The 21050-nt window shown below is 42.1% G+C and overlaps 1 protein-coding gene across 4 annotated transcripts in view; it reads right to left on the reverse strand.

Moving 5' to 3' along the window:
- The window catches only part of EFL1 (elongation factor like GTPase 1), a 1188367-nt gene that overhangs the window by 739952 nt on the left and 427365 nt on the right, over window positions 1-21050 (reverse strand). For all 4 annotated transcript variants that reach the window (XM_086958226.1, XM_086958223.1, XM_086958224.1 and 1 more), the window contains exon 15: window positions 14201-14336. In XM_086958226.1, coding sequence (XP_086814352.1) covers window positions 14201-14336 — 136 coding nt within the window. The remainder of the gene's footprint in view (window positions 1-14200; window positions 14337-21050) is intronic.

Genomic DNA, 21050 nt, shown 5'->3' on the forward strand with positions numbered 1-21050 from the left:
ATAAAGAAGCCCAATATGTATGGGTGTTTTGAACGCTTCTGACATTGGGAAATGCTTGGGCTACATCTGGGTGATATTTGTGCTACATTTGGGCTCTTTTCTCTCTGGGGACCATCTTGGAAGACTTATTTATTATGAAGCTCCCTAAACTCCTCATTTACTGCAGTATTCTCAGTAGAACATGACTCAGTTTTCCACTTTGATTCCATCAAGATGGTGGTCAGACGTGTAGCCTAGCAGCAAAAACCTCATACTACTCTGAGCATATAAGAGCAGCCTGTGATGGAAACAAAACCCTTTTCCTAGTTATAAACAAAATCGATAACACCAGCTAGCCCAAAACATGCAGTAATGAATCAACATTTCTGTGATGAGCTAGCAAACTTTTTTCCAAGAAAAGGTTGCTAACATTTTTAATAACCTTTCAGCGAAGAGGGTAGCTGGTCAACAGGATGGGTGTGCTTTAACTGCCTCTGTTGGTGAAACCAGATTCTCCGCCTTTAAGGCTCCTTCAGAAGAGCAACTTGCAAAATAAATTCCACTAATCAAATCTGGTGCGCCTCAAGACCCATGTCCTCCTAAGATAATTCTTATGATTCCTGCACAAGTGGCACAATATCTGGGCCATATTCTGAACAACATGTTTGCAGGAGGAACAATTTCCTACGCACTGGAAACTTGCCTCCATTCTGCCCCTGTTAAAGAAAGGCAATCTGAACGCATTGTATCTGAATAACTACCGCCAAATTTCAAGACTTCCCTTTGCTGCAAAGTTGGAGAAGAAAGTAATGAATCAACAACTCTCAGAGTATCTAGAGGAAAATCTGCTTCTGGATGATACACAACACGGGTACAGAAACATTTTTTAGTACTGAGTCTGCCCTGGTGGTAGCTAGGAAGGATATTCAAGAAGTGCTGGACAGGGGAGGGACTACAGCCCTAATTTTGTTGGATCTCTCTGCAGCGTTTGATAAGGTCAGCCATGAGATTTGGCTGACCGTATGCATAGTCTGGGGATAGCGGATACAACATTAGATCTCCTTCAATCCTTCCTGGTTAACAGACAACATACTGTGACGATGAGAAAGTTTACATCTAGGCCTTTCTCCCTGCCTTGTGGAGTTTCCCAGGGATCGGCACGGAGTCCAACACTATTTAAACTTTATGTTATGCCACTCGCGACAATGATCAAAAATGCTGGTTTTTTCCTGGCATCTTACGCCGGTGACACCCAAATTGTGGTGTCACTGGCAAAGCCTGAAAACAATTCTTGCATGGCATTCAGAAAATGCATGAGCAATGTGAGCAAGTGGATGGACCACAACTGCCTTAAATTAAATGCAGCTAAAACTGAGGTCATACTCTTTGGTAATAACCCCTCATTCGGGACGCCAGGTTAGGGGCCACCCAAATTAGACTTCCTGAACACTCAAACAAAGTAAAAAATCTAGGCCTATTGGTAGATAAAGAACTGAAGTTCAAGGACCAAGTAAATAAAATTACATCAGTCTCATTTTGCTCCTTAAGGCTTATAAAAAAGATTGAACAATTCTGGCCTCCTGAACTTTTGAGAACTGCTATCATTGCATTGGTACTTAAAACGATCGACTATTGCAATAGTCTCTATCTTACTCTTGCATGGGGTTCGTGAAGAGGCTTCAGACTTTGCAAAATGTTGCTGCCCGTTTCCTTTTTTAAATTCCTAAACATGAATCGGCTAGAGGAGCCATCAGGAAACTACACTGGTTGCCAGTTAGATAACGATGTAGGTTTAAGGCTCTCTATCAGGCCTATAAATCATTGCATGGACTGGGGCCAGCCCACTTCAGGGGGAAGCTCAAAAGGTACGTTCCAAAGAGGAAGCTTCGCTCAGGCTCTGCCATGAACCTGACTGTCCCCTCATTTAGGAGGGCCAACTGGGGTAGAAAGAGCTTTTTTCAGGGCCACTGCTGTGCTCTGGAACAGCCTTCCACTAACATTTACAGCTGCGCCCACTTTACTTCTGATATTTGCTATAGCTATCCTCGTTTTTTATAACTCTCTGGTTGTTCTTCAGAACACTCTGGAAGGCTGCAGTAGAGCACAAGGGAATAAACTGACAGGCTGCTCCTGTTGGAAATACATGTTTTACTGAGAATATCAGATTTCATTCTCATAGACTGAGAAACATTGTGTGAATTTACAGAAAATATGCTCTCCTTTTATCTTCTCGAGCACCTTCTATATCCTTTATGGGAAATTCAAGAGAAAACTGTTTTCTTTCAAACATGATTGATGTAATCCCAGTAGAAAGCTGTTTCGCAGGGTAAAATCAACTTAGAACACACCACAGTTCCTAGAATTAGTACAGTACCCTCAACAAATGTTTCTACTTTTTGTTACCCTCAAAAGCTGTCATTCATTACAATACATTTCATTGGGGTGCTATTATGTATATTGGTCCCAAAATGGCTTCCAGCACTTTCTGGTTGAAGTGCTGACAGGCAATCAGATTTCACCATGAGATCTGTACCTAGGCTCATTCCAGATATCCTTCTTTGCTTTCCATTAAATTTCTCAACAATTAATGAACGGATGTACCCCCAAATAACTGAATGCGTAATATGCGAACCAAAATCAACAATCCTGCAAAATTTGGTGTAATTCCGTCCAGTGCTTTCAGCTATAGTCGTGTTCAAAGCTATTACTATGTGAATTAACATGGTAAATCCAATTTTTTTACCCCCCCCCCTTTTCTCAGCCCCTTTTAGACAGATCACCCCGAAACATTTTCTGCACATCAAGACTCACTATGACACTTTGTTTTGAAAAATTTTGAGAAGATTTGGCAAAACTACGCCAAAGACAAAAACTTTTTTTTCTGTAGAAATATGGTTAAAATTGTAACTACCTACTGGCAACTGTGTCAGTAGGTAATAAATAAATAATACACACACACACATAAGATGGAGCGCAAATTTCTTAGTATGATTGTCTCAGTCAATTCCTGCCCACTAGATAACATGATACTACTATATACTTAAAAAAACATGACTAACGGTGTGATTCATAAAACACATGAGTTTAATCTGCATCGTAAAAGCATGCAGTATGATAGCAAACCAGTTCGAGCGAGAAATAGATAATGTTATTGAATTTACAATAAGCAAATGTACAATGAAAGCCTATAAATGGACTAAGGTGTGAGGTAATGAAATAGCCTTTAACCAATATGATGAATGAAAATGTTAGAATAAAGCGTTCATTTTGTAAGAAAAATGTATTAACTTAAGCTGAAGATTAATAAAATGATTTCTGATCACGTAGCAGCAGTTATGAGAAACTGAAATTGCAAAATGCCAAAAGTAATGTGTTTGCTCACTAATAAATGATTCAGCAAATTAATTAATGCTAGATGGAATACAACAGGGAGTTTGAAATATTGATTCCTATGAAGAGTATTAATCACAAATAAAGTAGCTTTATCATTGTTTATTTAAATACTTAAATCGTTTAGTAAGTAATACTGGACAGTAGGTTTTTGAGTAGGCCTCAGAACCACATTTTATTCATTAATTTCCTTCTATGAAGACTAAAATATGCTGTCGTGACAATTTCTTACTGTGATTAATCTTCCTAAAGTTTCTTTCTCTTGTTCTTGAATAATGGACACCCTCTCTGTTAGTACAAACTGTGTCGACTTTGTTGCAAGCTCTGAAGCGAGCACTTGAGAACTTGAGAACTTAAGATACAAATGAACTTCCTAGTTCCGAGGAAAGATGAACTTGCACCTTCAGTAAAACGATGAACATCGGACAATAGTATTACGTATAATTTCTGGATCGATTTGGTAAGGTAGTAATCACCCCATGGAAAAACCATAGACTGTGACCAAAGGAAGTCGTGAAAACTGCGCAAAGGATACTTTTTGGGAAGTAATTCAGCTTAATTGGAAGTATAACTGCCCTGTCGGGAAAACGGACGGGGGGGGGGGGGAGCCCTTCTTCACGTCGGAATCCTGTTGGTGCTTCTTACCGTCTTCTACCTGCTGGGGACTTTGCAGACTCGCTGTGCGCTTGGGCACTGGAGCGCTACCACCTGGACACCCGGTCCCCCCTGCCGCCGCCTATAAAACGCGGCCGCTGAGCGGGGGGACTACAGCCCCCACAACCCCCTCCTAGTCCCGCCCACCTACGTCATTGGACGCGCCCAGAGGCGCACAAAAACAGCTGCGCTCCGCTGAGGGAGCGAGAGCCCTTCTTGACGTCGGAATCCTGTTGGTGCGTCTTACCGTCTTCTACCTGCTGGGGACTTTGCAGACTCGCTGTGCGCTTGGGCATTGGAGCGCTACCACCTGGGCACCCGGTCCCCCCGCCGGCGCCTATCAAACGCAGCCGCTGAGCGGGGGGACTACAGCCCCCACAACCCCCTCCTAGTCCCGCCCACCTACGTCATTGGATGCGCCCGGTGGCGCACAAAAACAACTGCGCTTCTCCCGCGCCGCAGGACGTGTGCCGGAGTAGCCCGGGTGAAGCCCGGGCAAAGGGCGGGCCCTCTGTGTCCCTCGGAGGCTGGGCTGGGCCATCCCCCCTTCGTGTTGCTCCAAGGAACTGTGATCAAGGTGACTTTTGACTTTACTTTCTCCTGGTATCTGGTTTTCTATACTGGCACACGTCTACATCTTGTGCCTGCACAATAACCTTACTTAAGGGGGGTTTTGTATACCATACCCAAATCCGTGCTAAGGAATTATAAGATGAATAAATCCAAACATACACCAATGTCGACTAGATCTACCTCAAGGAAAAAGGCGCTTGTTACCACCCCATTCCCAAGTCTCACCGCAATTGACAGAATGCTCCAAAAGACCATTGGCGTTGTGGCCAATGCGATTGAGAGTACGGAGAGGCGCCTTTCCTTACCCTCAAGTACGTGCCTATCCAACCAGTCACCCAAAATGACCACGAATGTTAACATTTCTAACACTACAGTGTAATCCCAGGACTCTATTCTCATGCAATCATATGCAGGCTTCCCAAACATAGATAGTAACCAGATAATCCCATTAGACCAAACTCTGCCATCTGACTTTGATAACAGGGAAAGCAGGCTGTCAATGACACCTAGCATGCCGATAAATGTAGAACCGCCCATCCTCATTAATGAGTTGGATGGAGAAGAAGGGATTGATGTTTGCATCCCTAATGAAGCCTGTTCATTAACTGATAAAGGGAGCCCCCGAAATGAATGTCAGAGAGTGAAAGGGTACACAGGCAACTCGTCATCTAGAAGAACCATGAGGGCTGCCAGTAAACTCAGGGCAAAATCGAAGGCTGTCTGGCACAAATCTAGACACAGGCAGAGGAGAAGTACGAGCCATACACAGAGGATCACCTATAGGGCACCAAAATGCACCACACCAATAGCCCAAAAGCAGACAGCTGACATCCAGGGAGCCACAGGGCAAGATACTATTGAATTAGTCAAACAGGCCTGTGATAACCATATCTGTGTGAAGTCTCTTATGGGAAAAATGGAACACCTAATGAGATCTTTTATGCTCCCCATTCAAGAAAGGGTAAAAATGATAGGGGAGAAACTGGAGAAACTAGAAGTAGCACAACAGCAAAATAACGAAACTATGATAAAATTTATTAAATCCCACAAACCACAGCTTCAACAAAAACTTAATGATAAACCACTGAACCCGTTAAACAATAAAAATATCCGAGAAGCTGCATCAGTCACATGCAAGTCACCTAAGCAAATACAGACACTGACTCCTTCAGATAAAAGTCACAAGGAGTCTCGAAAAAAGCAAGGCGAGAATAGGGATGTGTTGCCCCCACCCGAAGTAAAGTCCAGGGAAGCAGCAGCAGAAAATATAAATGGGATGGACGGGAGTGAGTGGGCGGCAGAGGGCATGACACACACTGTTACCAAAAGCCAGCTAGAGCAACCCAAAAGACCAAGACTTGTAAATAAGAACATGCGCACTGATTTGCCCCCTGAATCCCACCCCTACACTGTGGTCATGATAGGTGTACCAATACTAGGAGAGGGGAAATAGGAAAATCATAGTGAATTGAAAAATAAAGTTAGCCATTGGCTAACTAGACACAGGCCAATTCCCTCACACTTAAATGGCCAAATACTCCACGTCAGAAGGGTAGATTGGGTGGGTTAGAGAAACAAGGCCTTAGAAGGCGATTGCATCATCATAATTTTTAAAGACAGGCGTGTGCTAAACTACATTAGTGGTTGGAGGGAGGGCAACCTAGAAATCAGGATTCAAACTGTCGAACTTAGTTACTTTTACCCACCAACCCCCACGACCCATCAAAATATGTTTCAACATCACACAAAGGGAAACAGGTTTTACGATTACTACGATAACCAACCAATGATGCATGGTAACCCACACTCAAATTATATCCATGTAAACAGGTACTACGACCACTATGACAATCAATATAGGGTTCCTATTTTTAATCGATTTAACGCTTTCCACTCCCAGGGAGACCTTGAGGGAGTGGATTGACTTCATGTAAAGACCCCGTTCCCTGTTAGTTATAATTCTACTGAACCACGAGGTGGGACAGCAAACAGGGAACAGATGAAAGTAGCTCAGCTTCTTTAGATGCAGTAAAGGATACACCAAATTCATTCATAGCTGATACGGCCAGGGTAATTGACGTGGCTGAGCCTCACCCAGGGCCACTAGCGGTAGATAACGCTCCCCTGAATTATAGCGGCACAGAGAAAGTTTATCCAGAAAAAATCTGCGAATCTACTCAAGTGTCAAAAATTATCCAGAGAGACGACACTGAGTTAAACACATTCGCAGGGGACAGCACTGAAATTAGTCCAGTGGCTTCCCCAGAAAAAGCCTCAAATGCATGTGTGAAGGCCCCCATCGAACTGATGACACCTAGATTCAATGTAATCTCCTGGAACATCGCTGGTTTAGCAAGTAAAATTAGTGACCCGACCTGGGTAGCCTTTATAAGATCTTTTGCAGTGGTATGTCTTCAAGAGACATGGTTGGTTGGGAATAATGTATTCATAGAAGGATACAAAAGCTTCTTTGTACCAGCAAAGCGTCACGTAGCGGTAGAACTAAAGGGGGTTTAGCTGTGTTTATCAATCTAGCATTGGTATGCTCAGTCAAAAGATATTCCTTCTGTAACACCGATATTCAGGTTCTGTTGGTTAAGAAAGGGAAAGATTCACTAACCCTGATTAATTTTTATAACCCCGTAAATTATAATGGTGAGTGTAGACTTGTGGATTTGGGCAACTTCCTCAGGAACAAATTGGAGACCCTCCCTCACCATATACTCATCGTAGGGGACTTCAACGTACACCCCTGTGGGAATCCAGTGGTTACTGTATCAGGCTCAATGGGCTGCCACAGACAGAGAGGTTTTCATTTCGATCATACACGGCGGGGTAACTTGTTGAATGACCTTCTGAATTAATTTAATTTAACCCCGGCCATGTCTGTGGTGGCCGACCACACCCTTCATGACGTACCTACTTACAAAGGTATCGCAGGGGGATCTTACATTGACCATATACTTTTTTCTGGTGACCTTGGCACCTCTATTTTGGATTTTAAAATTCAGGAGAACCAATATAGCGATCATAACCCAGTTTGTATTCAACTGGGTGGTGTGATTCTTGAACTGCGTAAGAAGAGGTTAGATGGTGGTGTCTTAAAGTGCACTGATGGTAAACGTCGTTTAAAGTGGGCAACCGTAGACCCGAGCCACCTATACGAGTCCATTAATAATACATGTGGCCCTGAGTTGTCTCTTTGTGTGTCTTCTGTTCCTTCGCCCCAGGAGATTCTGTCTGCTTTTGATGGCATTGTATCTAAAGTTGGGGCAATGTTAACCGTGCCGTCTACGGGGCCGTCCCGCAGTAGCCCGAAATGGTTTGATCACTCTTGCTCCAAGGCAAGTCGTGACCTAAAGGTGGCACTAAAGGCCAGGCCCAGAGACCCTGCACGAATTAGGGCTTCACGCATTTGTTACAAGAAGGCCTTAGCTAAAAGTAAATCAGAAGTGAAGGCCTCTATTTGGGAAAAACCTGTTAGACCCCAAAATCCTTGGAAATAGTGCAAAGTTTTGGGAAATTATAAATAAACCTCTTTTTGAACTAACAGGCAACTCCGCTGTAGGTACTAACATACCAGAAGAAGAGTGGGTCTCTCATTTTAGCTCTATGTTTAACAGTAATTTACCACAAGCAGAATTTAAAAATGGTATTTCAGTAGACAACCCTCTGTGCTTTTCTATTAGCGAGGTTGAAAAGGGAATCAAGGGCCTAACAAGTAATAAATTCCCAGGGCCCGACGGTTTGCCACCGGACATTTTTAAGTCATGTGTAACACTATGGGCACCTGTCCTTACCGCTGTGCTTAACGCAGCCGTTGTATCTGGATGCCCCAGGTCGTGGGGGGTCTCCGCAATAGTTCCCTAGCTTGGACCCTAACAGCACGGCCTGCTACAGACCAATATCTTTAATTGATTCCGTGGTCAAAGTAGCGGGAGTGGGTAATCTTGAATAGACTAACAACCTGGGCTGAAGAGCACAATATAATCTCCCCGATCCAATACGGCTTTAGACCAGGCCCCTCCACGATCTCACAGTGTCTTAATCTGTACATGGTCCTGGGAAAATACATCTTAGCACGTCAGGGCATAATACACATGGCTTTTATGGACCTTTCATCAGCCTTCGACTGTGTTAACCGGGCCAAGCTCTGGGAGGCCATGGGTCACATGGGCATGGAGCAAAATTTAGTTAATTTGCTGGCAGATCTGCACAAGGACACGAGGGCCAATGTACGTTACTTCCAAGAGCTAAAGGTAACAAGAGAATTTGGAGTGCATCGGGGAGTCCGGCAGGGCTGTATTTTAGCTCCGTTTCTTTTTAATTTATACATCAATAACCTGGAAGAGAATCTTTTAAATACTGGAGCAGATTACCCCTATGTTGGACGTAAAGGATTACCCGTCCTACTCTATGCGGATGACGCCATTTTGCTGGCCAGGACCGCTAAAGGGCTTTAATCATTGCTTAACTCCTTTTACAGCTTCATGAAATCCCGAGACCCTGCCATTAACAATACAAAATCCTTTGTAATGAATGTAGGGAAGGGTTTTAAAAAGACACCCTCATTCCATGTTAATGGGGAGAAGATCCATACTACAAAAACCTTTTCATATCTGGGTTTGCTGTTTGATAACCAGTTGAAATGGGGCCCTGCAGTCCAAAGGAAAAGGGGGGAGCTAACTCGGGCTAACGCAGCCATTTTTAGCTTTGCTAGGAAAATGGGCAATCGCCCAATTGCTGCACTGCTAAAAATTTATCAGGCAAAGAGTGTGGCGATAGCCTGTTATGGGAGTGAGCTTTGGGGGCACACGATAACCAACAACCTGGCGGTAGCAGAAAACAATTTCCTGAAACAGATGTTGGGGGTCCCAAGGGGAACGGACAGTTTTATAGTGCACGAAGAATTAGGCGTCCCCTTTCTAAGTGATACCATAGCGCTACGACCTTTAACCTGCTGGTTAAATTGTTGGCTAAATAAAGACCTGCCACTTAATCACCAACTGTTGAGAGAAGCCCTATCCTGGGACAATATGCATAAAACCCTGTGGCTTAAATACCTGAAAGATTGCTTCTCAGAAGTGGGCGGCCCTGAGCTCTTTTTAAGACCAGAGTCTATTAGCAGTTCTGACGTTACATTTGTGAGGAAAACCTTTTCCCTCTCTCGGTACTTGCATCGAGAGGAGATGGAATTGAACAAAAGTAGCGTTCGGAAATATGTCGTATTAAAATCTACACCCAGTATGAAACCGTATCTGTCTTGGCCAATGTCGGGCTTTGACCAATTTCTGTTAACTAGGTTCCGCTTGGATCTTTCCCACTTACTGCTTGTTGTCCCTAAGGGGAGCCACCGAGGCCAAGTGCTACAGTCCTGTGGCTGCAACAATGTGTCTCCGTAGGACTTGGTGCACTTCCTAATTATTTGCCCTTATTATGACATACCTCGGAGACTTTATTTAAAACCCCTTCTGGAAAAAATGAATTTTACACAGATTAGACCTGTACTTTGTTATTTACAGCTGCTAACCCACGATTGCACTTTATTTGCAACCGTTTTTTTTAAACTAGCACTAAAATTTTGAAATAGCATGGAGGGATAAATGTCTTAATTTGTTTTTAACATTGTAATGTATATGGTGAATTGTTATTTTTAATTCTGAAAATGGTTTTTAGACTGTATTAATCGATTTTTAAAATTTTGTCTATTGAATTGTGCTTTTATGGTTGTTTGCTCGAATAACCGATTAAAGATCTTTGAATCTGGAGGGGGGGCTGGCTATCTTGAAATTTCCTATATGCGTGGCATGCTGTCGGACTTAACTCTGATTTTCCTTCAACTGAACTTTCCTGATCTCCTGCATTTTACATGCTGGTGATGCAAAGCAAGAAAAACCTTTCGGCGGAAGGGATTATATAACTCCGGCTGTTGCACATTGTGCTCTAGCGTCTGTTTAAACTGACCATGAGTCTACGTATTCCTGATAATCTGCAACTGATCTTTGGTTTGTATGATTCATACCTGTATTCTGAATTAATTCATTCATTCGCTCTTTCTCTCTCATTCTCACCAGGTAGGTGACTTGAAATGTATTTGACTCTGAACTGTGGTGTGCTGTGAATTTACCTGTACTAAAACGATAACGTAAAGATTTCACTTTTTATAATCATTCACGAGTGTGTTATTCTTATTGTTTAGACCATGATTATGTTATACATTTTAGGAATTATTAGGTAGGCACGTCTTTGCTCCAGGTCCTCATGAAGGAGTGGCTTCATGACGTCTCTGAATGATCCTAGTCCCTATTAGCACAATTCAAGATCTATGGGAGGACCTTGATGATTTGTGATATTGTAGAGATTGATGTTCTAGGGCTTATATGGGCCAAACTCTGAAAAATTGCAGACGATGGTAACAAAGGTGAGTATGATGTGGCTTTAGATAAGAGGGTAAAGAGATAAAAACCCTGTTTTCACGCTACATCATATATATTTGAATCAAAAGGCTATTGTAGGAGAGAAGGTGTGGCCTAATCCAACTACAGGGCTGACCCAAAGCCCTAAGAAAGAATAAGGCAGAAAGAAAATCCCAAACTGTAGCTCATCCATAGCAATGATGAAAAGGATTCTACCTTCTCGGTGATAAGTACTGGGAAATTAAAGAAAAGCTCAATAAAGTGTGAGAAAATGTACCTGTAAAAGACCATGCAAGCAAACTTGGCCTTACTGCAGTGCACCAGGGCATAAGTGTTCATTGTAAACCAAAAAGCGGCAAATTATGGCAGATGTTTACATAATACAAATGTACATACAATGAATCTAAATGGCACTTATTTACCAAGTCAGAAGTTATGCTGAAAATCTGCATGGATCCAGCCTTGAAGAATTTACAATGGATAGCCTACAACAGGGAAAGCTCAAGATGGGCATGCCATTTTGAATACAGATATCGTACAGTTGGGGACCATTTATTTGAAAAAGGTTGACGTTTAGGTGTTTTTTGATTAACAGAAGTGTAATAATCTTTCAAAAATGTACGTCAGGTAGCTTTGTTAACTACCTTGGAATAAAGCCTTTGCTCGATAAATATACTATGCATGCTCTTCGATCACATTATGCCGAACTTTTGTAACTTGAAATCCTCGGCTCCTGTATGCTAGGATTGTACAATTGTACACTAGACGTGTTTCTGTACTTACAAAGAGGGCAGGTGTTACGTAGCTGCTGTTATTTTCTTTGGGGTTAAGTAGAAGTGTAAGCAGTCTCCTCGATTGCAAGCATTTAAATGCAAGACCCATTTGTTGAGATGAAATCGGTGTGCACTGCTCACTTGGCACTGGGCAACACAATAAGATGTGATTTTGGAACAATCATTATAGTTCTTAATGTGTTCAGTTTTTTGCTTAATGTGTGGAAGAGATGCATACAAGCTAAGGACACCTCGACCTAGAGTAGACACATCCAACTTAGGTCCTTCGGTCTCATACATATATGAAGCCAAAAGGTTTTCAAGGTGACTGGTAACTATGTCAATTCTTCCTACTGAGGTCCACTCTATGCCATTCTATTTTATGTGGATAACCTGAAAGCCTGGCATTGTTGCGATCTGCCACGACTGGAGGTGATAACGAAACAGCTCCACAAAGTATCATTTTAGAAAAAAATGATTACCCGTTTTAGGAGCTATTTTATTGTGTTAAAATAATTATTAAATATCAAATATAAGGAAATATTTTTTATCTGCCACGAGAGGTGAACTGAAAGTCTATCTATATGAACCCAAAAGCATGACTAAAATTATATTATATATGCTTAAGTACTTACAAAACGATATTATCAAAGTTTATTTTGACACCCTCACATGGTGCTTAAATATCATATTTATCTGAGATTAACGCCAGCCATTGCACGCACTAATGAAAATGGATAAGAGTTCCAGTGTTTTTTTGAACTCTCAGTAGTCTACAGAAGATTTTGTTGAAAACATCTGGAACATATGTATTACACATTCGTGATGTCTGAAGATCTGAACACTTCAATCACTTTTTCATGCACTGAACTGAGCACACAGCAGGCTTGCATCTATACTTAGCTACACGTAAAACGAACGGGTCTTTAAGAAAATGCATTCATGCTTTGCACTATATAACTTTACCATTTGGAGTATTTCAGCTATGGCGAACCTCATGTTTTATTTTCTAAATTATAAATTAATCTATCACCAGATTTCTAATTCCCAATAATGTCTCAATAAATAAAACCGTTACATTTCTTAAACAGTCACTTCACACACAATACTAAACGCTTTTATAAAAATTTGAATTAACTTACACATTGACGGTTTTTACATTCTCTTAATTATATATCTTATAGCTAGAGTTCATAGGTGGTACGTTTCACTAACTTTGCCGTTTCATCAATATTTAATATGGTTTTCCATAACATCAATGCTGACATTTTCTAGCGCTTGGAAAATCGTTTTTTTTATTTCTCTCCCTTTGTTATGGTTGCTGTCAGCAACCTGCATCCTATACTATCATTATAACAGAAAAGCTTTAGGATCCCTATTGCTTTTTTCTGTCCAGCCATTTCCATATTGAGGAGGAGGCTGAATTAATGTTTTACTGAGCTGCCATAAGTTCAGTCTTTGTAAGAAATATGATCAGCGGAAAGCCGAAGTCAAACAGACTACTGTGTCGGCACAAATCCACTGACCACAATCTGTAGGACGGTGCAGATTGAGGCCAGAAGATGATGGAAAAGTTTATTTGAAATATATAGTCCTTTATTCCTATGTCTCAAGGGGCTTCACACGCTTTTTACATGGCATCTTTTTTTAGGAGCCAGAAATGTATGTTCTGTGTAAGGACCCACACAAGCCCCAATCTCCTTATTTATTTGTATGTGCACAACGAAGAACCAAACTTTGCTATCTAGAGAGAACATTTTTCATAAACTAAATTGCATATTTTTAAGTTTCACCCGGGGCATCCAAATAACCAAGAGTCTAGAGAAAAACATTCTGTACATCATTAGGAAATAGCATTTCGGTAAAGGTTCAGGCTCAGAGATAGTGAACGAAAGACAAAGGAAATGTGGTGAAGTGAAGTTATGGGGGAAGTAACAGTCGTCAAAATATACATATACAACCTTCCCAAGGCATAAACAGTTGCTGAATTGAGAAAAACAGAACAAATTAGGGTGATCATTTTGCTCTCTAAGGGATGGTCCAGCATTTGAAAAATATTTATCAGGTTGATAAAGAGCATTTTCATTCTTAAATTTATGGAAGAACCTGAGAACTGATCATCAGTAATATGTTCCAATCTATATGTTTCTGTGCATAAGAGTGGGTCCATCAGGATAGGGCAGTATTGGACAAAGATTCAAAGAGGGTAGGTTGGGTACGGATTCAAAGGGCCATTAAAATCCAAGGACAATTCAATTAAAATCCAAGGACAAGTTTATGTAGAGCGAAACATCCATCTGGCACATGTCTGAGGAGGGACTAATTTAAGACCTCAATGGGTTAGGCTAAAGGTTACAAGCACTTCATTTCTCAACCTTTACTGTTTCACAACACATTTCAATTGAGTTATCCTACCCAACACATTGCCAGATGGCACTTCTTCAAGGTCCTCCAGTTCTCGGCCCATCAGCAAATAGAGATTCTCAAGAGTGCAGCAAGCCATATGAGGCATAGGTGGAAGATTATCTGCAGTTGGGTACTCGGAAGGCAACTAGAAAAGAAGACATCACATTTAACATAATGCATATATACACTTACACATGGAGAGCTGTGTAATGTCTTTAGTCCTGTAAGCAGGATAAAAAAGGTGGGGGCCTCTAATGAGGGCATGACTGAAGAAGCTAGAATAAAGACACAGATGTATGGCCAATGTAACCATGTTTGTAGACTAATTTACATGCATTTGAAACCTACACCGTACAAATTAATACAGCCAGCTTACCTCCAGAGCAGAGGCCTTCAACCTTTTCTGTAATGAGAGCTAGTTCTGATCAGTGAAAATCATTGTGAGATACTGAAGGCTAAGCAACTCGCAGACTGCTACCAGACACCCCCATGCCCAGCTTCATTGACTTTAAGCCTAATGTCCATTGAGCCAGATATATGGCTTTCACAAAATACTTTGAAAAGGGCCCTATAACAGGGCTGCCATGCTTGTGAGAGCATGGTCTTTGGGGATGTATGTGTGCGTATAAATGTAATATATGTGTATGTGTGACTGAGAGCATGTGTCATATGTACTTGTGGCACAGGACATACCCGCACAGTTACATGTATAACACAATCATATTACCATTTGTTTTCAATGGGGGAAATCTAACATGCGGGCAATATTTCGCAAACATTTTCATAATGTGTAAACATTTTCTGCACCATAAATTTCTCCCTCTTAAAATAATGGCTGTATTTTTCAGTTATAAATATGGCACTCTGTCTACAAGCCACTGGGAGCAGGAGACATGCTGTGTGTAAAGGCGACACTTTGAAATGGGAGAAAACTAAACTGAAAAGTTCACTTTACGTTTATAAGGATTTCATACACCTTGTCATTTAAATTTTCTCCCATTTCAAAGTGTAAAATCTACAAGCAAAATATATCTTTCTCCCAGTGCCTTTAGACATGGTGCCATATTTATAACAGAAAAATACAGCCGTTTTAATGGAAGGAATTATAAGTGAAGAAACATGCTCCATAAAATCTTAAGACGTAATTGGCTTTTGTGAAAGTGGAGAAAAACATTAAAACTTCATGTATCCTAAGAATATTTTTCTTCTCTTTTAATTTCTCTCTTTTTAAAAAAGACTGTATTTTTTAGTCATATATATGTCACAATGTCTCCTAAACACTGGGAGCAAGAGGCCTTCTCTTTACAGGTATGACGCTTCGAAATGGGAGAAAATACAAATGAACAGTTAACATAATCATTAAGGTAACTTTTCATTTAAATTTTACCCCATTTAAAAGCATTCAGGAACATCAATCTGTTCTCAGCTCCAATACTGAGTTGACAAGGACTGGTATTTAAAAGGTAAATAACTCAATGCTTCAGTTCATCGCCTCTGTGTCCAAGCCTGTGTCATAAATCTGATGGAGCACTGCTCATTATCGAACCCTGCTATCTGCAGCCTGATGGCAATAATGGAAAAGAAACCCAGCCTTCCCTTAACATTAAAAGTTAAATGTGACCCTGTGCTTATTTAACAAGGTTGTTGCTTAACCACACTGTAGAATAACAAAGCTGCTGTGCAACATGGCTAAAAATGTGAAACTAAAGCTTTTTTTATGGTGAGAGGAGGTGATGCAACGCCGCCAGGAAGGGGGTGGGGGCGGTGGGGAGGGTGGGGGGGTGAAGGGGGGGGGGGTGAACCAATGAAGACAGCCGGTGGGGTGGTGCAACTAATAACGACAAAAGAGGGGAGGGAAAGGAGCAAGCAACCACACAGGATGGGGGAGGGGGGTGGGAAAGCAACTACCAAGCCGGTCTGAAACTTTTAGCTACATAATACCTCGAACGTCATAAAAAAATAAGTTACTTACCTGCACACTGTGATTCTCCAGTATTGATATAATAGATTTCATAGATTCACATGCTTGAATCTTCCCTGTCGTCATGGTGGGAGTCCCACAGTAACAGTAATATAAGCAGTGTTAAAGCAGTAGCAGTAAAATCTCATTGAAAACAATAGGCATTGGTAGCCAATTGACCTTGTTTTAAAACATCCAAACTTCAATCAATCGGAGCAGAGAACCTGAAGCACTCATCCTCTGCAGGGTGGACATACTTGAGATTTCTTACTGCACGTTGTGTATTTAGGAGAATCCCTGAGCAATACTCAGTCATAGTGTTTCTTTCACAACTCAGCCTTTGACCTGACAGCCATCCAGTTAGCTCTCAAACCTCTTGGTTCCAAAAAGGCTTTTCAGGCCTTCTAAGTGCCTTGGGAATTCTACGCTCTTCTCAAAAGACCCCCACAAGGAATGCTTTGTCTACACCCTTTTTCTTTCTCTGACAGGGGCCATCAGTCAGGTTGGAAGCACAATACTTTTGTAAAGCACTATCCATACAATGTACCGGAAGAAGAGCAACATCATGTGCAGGGACAATCAATAGCGATCCCTGTATCATTGGTCACTGACTAACGCAGGATGATAAATGATTATTACAAGAGATTCCAAGAGGCCAATACCCCGGCTCAATAACCACCTCTAAGGCAGGACGGTCCCAAGAATGCCTATACTCTAAGACCTGTGCTGCCAAATATCACCATAAGATACACCTTTGCTGACAGTGATCAGCATCCTGAGGATAGAGAAATTTGATTCAGGGGACCATCTTGAATGGGACGATTATGTTACCCCAATGTCAGCCTCACCTATTCCTCCTCCAGCAGATTCCCCACCAGCTGATATTGGTGGCTTCCATTATATACTTGAAAGAGCTTCTAAACACTTCGATCTTCCGCTTACGGTGAAGCAAATGGAATGCTTGCTATATGATTTCAAAGCAGAGGCACAAGATCTGTAGTTGATTTTATATGACAGGAGGATTTAAAACTAATAAAAACACTGGCTTTGGTGGTGGCCGTCATTCCAAAGCTTGACAAGAAGTACAAAGCTACGGTTAATTCGCCAACCTGCATCCCACTTATTCCAAACTGTCGACTTTTACATGAGCGGCTCGACGCTCAGTAGGTCTAGTGCCACTGATCCTTCGCAGACACAACTGTAATCACACCATTGATGAGGTCTGCAAGTCCTGGTGGTAATCGAGAAGACTATCTCACAGGGACTTTTGTTCCTCCCCGTGGTCCCCAGGTGGTTGTAATGACAGATGCCTCCCTAGAACGATGGGGAGCAAATTTACAGGACTTGGAGGTTTATGGAACATGGTACAGTCATGATGCCTTGTCGCCCTTAAACCACCTAGAGCTGATAGCGGTTTTCCTGGGTCTTTAGGCTTTTCTTCTCAGACTCCACAACTTGTCAGTTCTGATGAGAACAGACAACACTACGATCATGTTTTATCTCACCAAACAGGGAGAGACACGGTCGCAATTTCCATCTGCACAAGCGCAACAAATATGGGGTGGTTACTTGTCAACAACATTCCCTTAATAATAGATGTCCCAGGAGTAAAGAATGAGAGGTTGGATACCCTAAGAAAAACAGACAAGCAATGCCAAGAGTGGGAGCTCAACCAACAACAGTTAAGAAAGGTTTTTTAGTGATGGGGCTCTCCAAACTTGATATTTTCGCTATTTGTCACAACAAAAAAAGCAGCTTGTATTCAAGCCGATACCCCCAACCAGGGTCCTGGGGAAACGCATTCCATTTTGCAGGGACAGGGATGTTTTCATATGCATTCCCTCCATTTCCACTCATTCCCAAGGTCAAACACAAAATGAAGGGGTGCCCTTGATGTTTCGTACTAATAGCACCGGTGTGGCCAAGGAAGTACTGGTTCACCAAGCTTCTTCGCCTACCAGAGTGCTCGTACACATGGCTCATCCAGTGGAGGATCTCCAGTCGGTGAACGAGTCTCAGGATGTTCATCCACAAATCTGTTCTCTCAATTTGTCAGCTTGTACCTTCACAACACAAAGGTTGTAATACTATGACTTTCTGAGGAGTTTACTTCCAAAATGCTTGTGCTGCATCTACAAACAAAAGTTACTCCACTAAGTGGAAAATGTTTTGTTCTTGGTGTGCTTCTCCGCTTTACCACCCTCTCTTGGGTACACCAGGGCCGCTTCTCCCTTATCTGTTGCAACTAGCAAAATCAGGACTCACCCACGCATCTTTTAAAGTTCATCTATCAGCCATTTTTTGATTCAGGAAGCATTCTGGACAATTGCTTTTGTTGTCTAATAGACTGGTGAAGGCGTTCATGAAGGGTATTTTTCCGGTCTGCCCTCCTATTAAGTCTCCTGTGCTGTGGCAGCTAAACACATTTTATCCCAGCTCATAAGATCTCCTTTCGAACCGTTACACAAAACGGACTTGAAATATCTCTTTGGAAACTTGCCTTCCTTTTGGCTATCACGTTTACAAGAACAATAAGTGAGATCCAAGCTGTCACAATTCAAGAGCATTATTTGCAATTTAGTCAGGACAAAGTTGTCCTTCAGACTAACCCTAAATTCATAGTAAAGGTGCCTACATCTTTTCACCTAGGTGAGCCAGCAGTGTTACCAACCTTCTTCTGCAACCCATCCTCTCCTGCTGCGAGGGCCTTGCACTCTTTAGCCATCAGACGTTATTTAAAGATCTACTTGGAAAAAAGAAAAACCTTCAGAAAGTCAGACTAACTCCTGATTTCTTATGCACCACCAAGGAAAGGACATGCTTTTTTGCGGGCAAACCTTGCTCGCAGGGTGTCTTCGACTATAGCTTTCAGTCATGAGAAGTCTGGAAGTCCACTATCTGGGAAGGTGAAGGCACATTCCACCTGAAAGGTAGCAACTTCTTCAGTCTTGCATGACATCTACACGATGGCAACGTGGGTTAACTCCCAAACCTTCACTAAGAACTTCTGTCTGGATCCATTGAGGAAGATAGATGTGGAGGTCGGACAAGCTGCGCTGAGACACCTGTTTCATAAGGTGCGCAGCACTAGAATTTTGTTTATATACACGAGGGTATTTGATGCTTTTATCTTCCTTTCTCTCCTTTATAAAGGTTCTGTGAGGTAATGCATTTCAAACCTTGTTTGGAATACACTTTTAAGAGCTTAATATTACTATATAATTTCATTTTTGACTATAGTGGGTTGGGTTTGGTTGGGTTACCCGCCTCCATTATTCAATTGGTACTGCCTACTAGTCTGATTCAAGCATGTGATTCTATGAAAGACACAATGCTGGAGAAACAATATGTGACTTACCTGTACTCTGTGGTTATCCATTACTGATATATTTCACAAATTCACATTCAACCCTCCCTCTTCCCTATCAGTTTTTTGTCCTGTATTTCACTTGTGCTCATAATCTGAGATATGGTGGCCCCGCAGAGTATGAGTGCTTCAGGGTCTCTGCCATGACTCGTTGAAAGATTGGATATTTTAAAATAATGTGAATTGGCTACCAATGTCTATTGTTTTCTTTGAGGTTTTACTGATGGTGCTTTCACACTGCTCATGTTACTGTTACCATGGGTCTCCCACCATGACGACGGTAAAGATTCAAGCATGTGACTCTATAAAATATACAAAACTGGAGAACAAAACTATCTCCTTGAGTTCCCCCAGTGAATTTGTTTGGGAAGCATTTGTCAACCGAAAATACAAAGGGGAAGTAATGCTCCCAGTTGGTGCAGCTCAAGCTGCTAGGAGAAGAAAGGGAATGGGAGTAATGTGGGTAGGAGAGGGTAGTAGGTAGACTGTCTGGAAGCTGTAGGGTGAGAGCTCTGTGAGCAAAACAAGCAGCTTACCACTGCACCACGTTCAGGAGGTGTGTTTTCTTAAGATTCCAGGCCAAACAAGGTTTCCGTCACAAGTCTAGCACACCAAATGATATTTTTTGATAAGCTGCGCAATTATCTCTTTGATATGTAGAGCAGAGGTCTCCAAACTGTGGGGCGCGCCCCCCTGGGGGGGGGGGAGAGGGGGCGCCGATGGGCTCCCAGGGGGGCGCAGATGCTTCTGCAAGTGTATGTAAATGAAGAGCCTGGAAGTGCAGCGATGTTTATTTGCTGCATTTCCAGGCTGTCTTCATTTACTTGGAGCCCAGAAGTGTGAATGGCATCAGAGTGGCGTGGGGGCAGGGGTCAGTGAGGGTGCTGGCAGGGTCAAGAGGTTGCTAAAAAAAAAAAGCAAGATCTAGCCTCCAAGCTGTAGCAGTGTAGGCTATTTTTGTATTGACACGCTCTGAAAAAGGTAGAATGTTAGCTCTGTGTGCTTTATTTTTTTTCTATTGTAGAGTAATGTAGTAGTTAAAAGGGGTCTGAGATTCCAAGGTGTCACAGAGGTGAAGTCTGTTTAGTGGGTGCTCTCCAAACAAGCTATTTAGCACCTAATAATCTTCATAGGTGCCCCTTAATGTGTTGCAGCTGTTTAGAGCAGATTCATGCCCTGCATGTCGTGAGAGGAGCACTCACCAGGGAGTCCAAGGCCTCATCTGCATGTTCTGTCTCACTCGAGAGGGCCACCACTCGAGGGCGTGAGCAGGTCCACAGTCAGTGGTTACATGTGAATAACACATTTTGAACTTCTGGAAAACAGTGTGTTTCTTTCAGCAAATGTGTCTACGGAAGAGGTCTTCAAACTTTTTGATGCCGAGACCCCCTTGAAAAACTTTTTAGGTGTAAGGACCCCCTTCCGACAAAAGTTTCTAGAAACTGGTACTCCTCATCATCAACTTTTGACAACCATAAATGCGCCTGTTAGACCTCATCACATCCCTCCATCATTCATCCACCCACACTTTC

The sequence above is a fragment of the Lissotriton vulgaris genome, chromosome 2_1 (assembly GCF_964263255.1).
Source record: "Lissotriton vulgaris chromosome 2_1, aLisVul1.2, whole genome shotgun sequence".
Taxonomy (NCBI): domain Eukaryota; kingdom Metazoa; phylum Chordata; class Amphibia; order Caudata; family Salamandridae; genus Lissotriton; species Lissotriton vulgaris.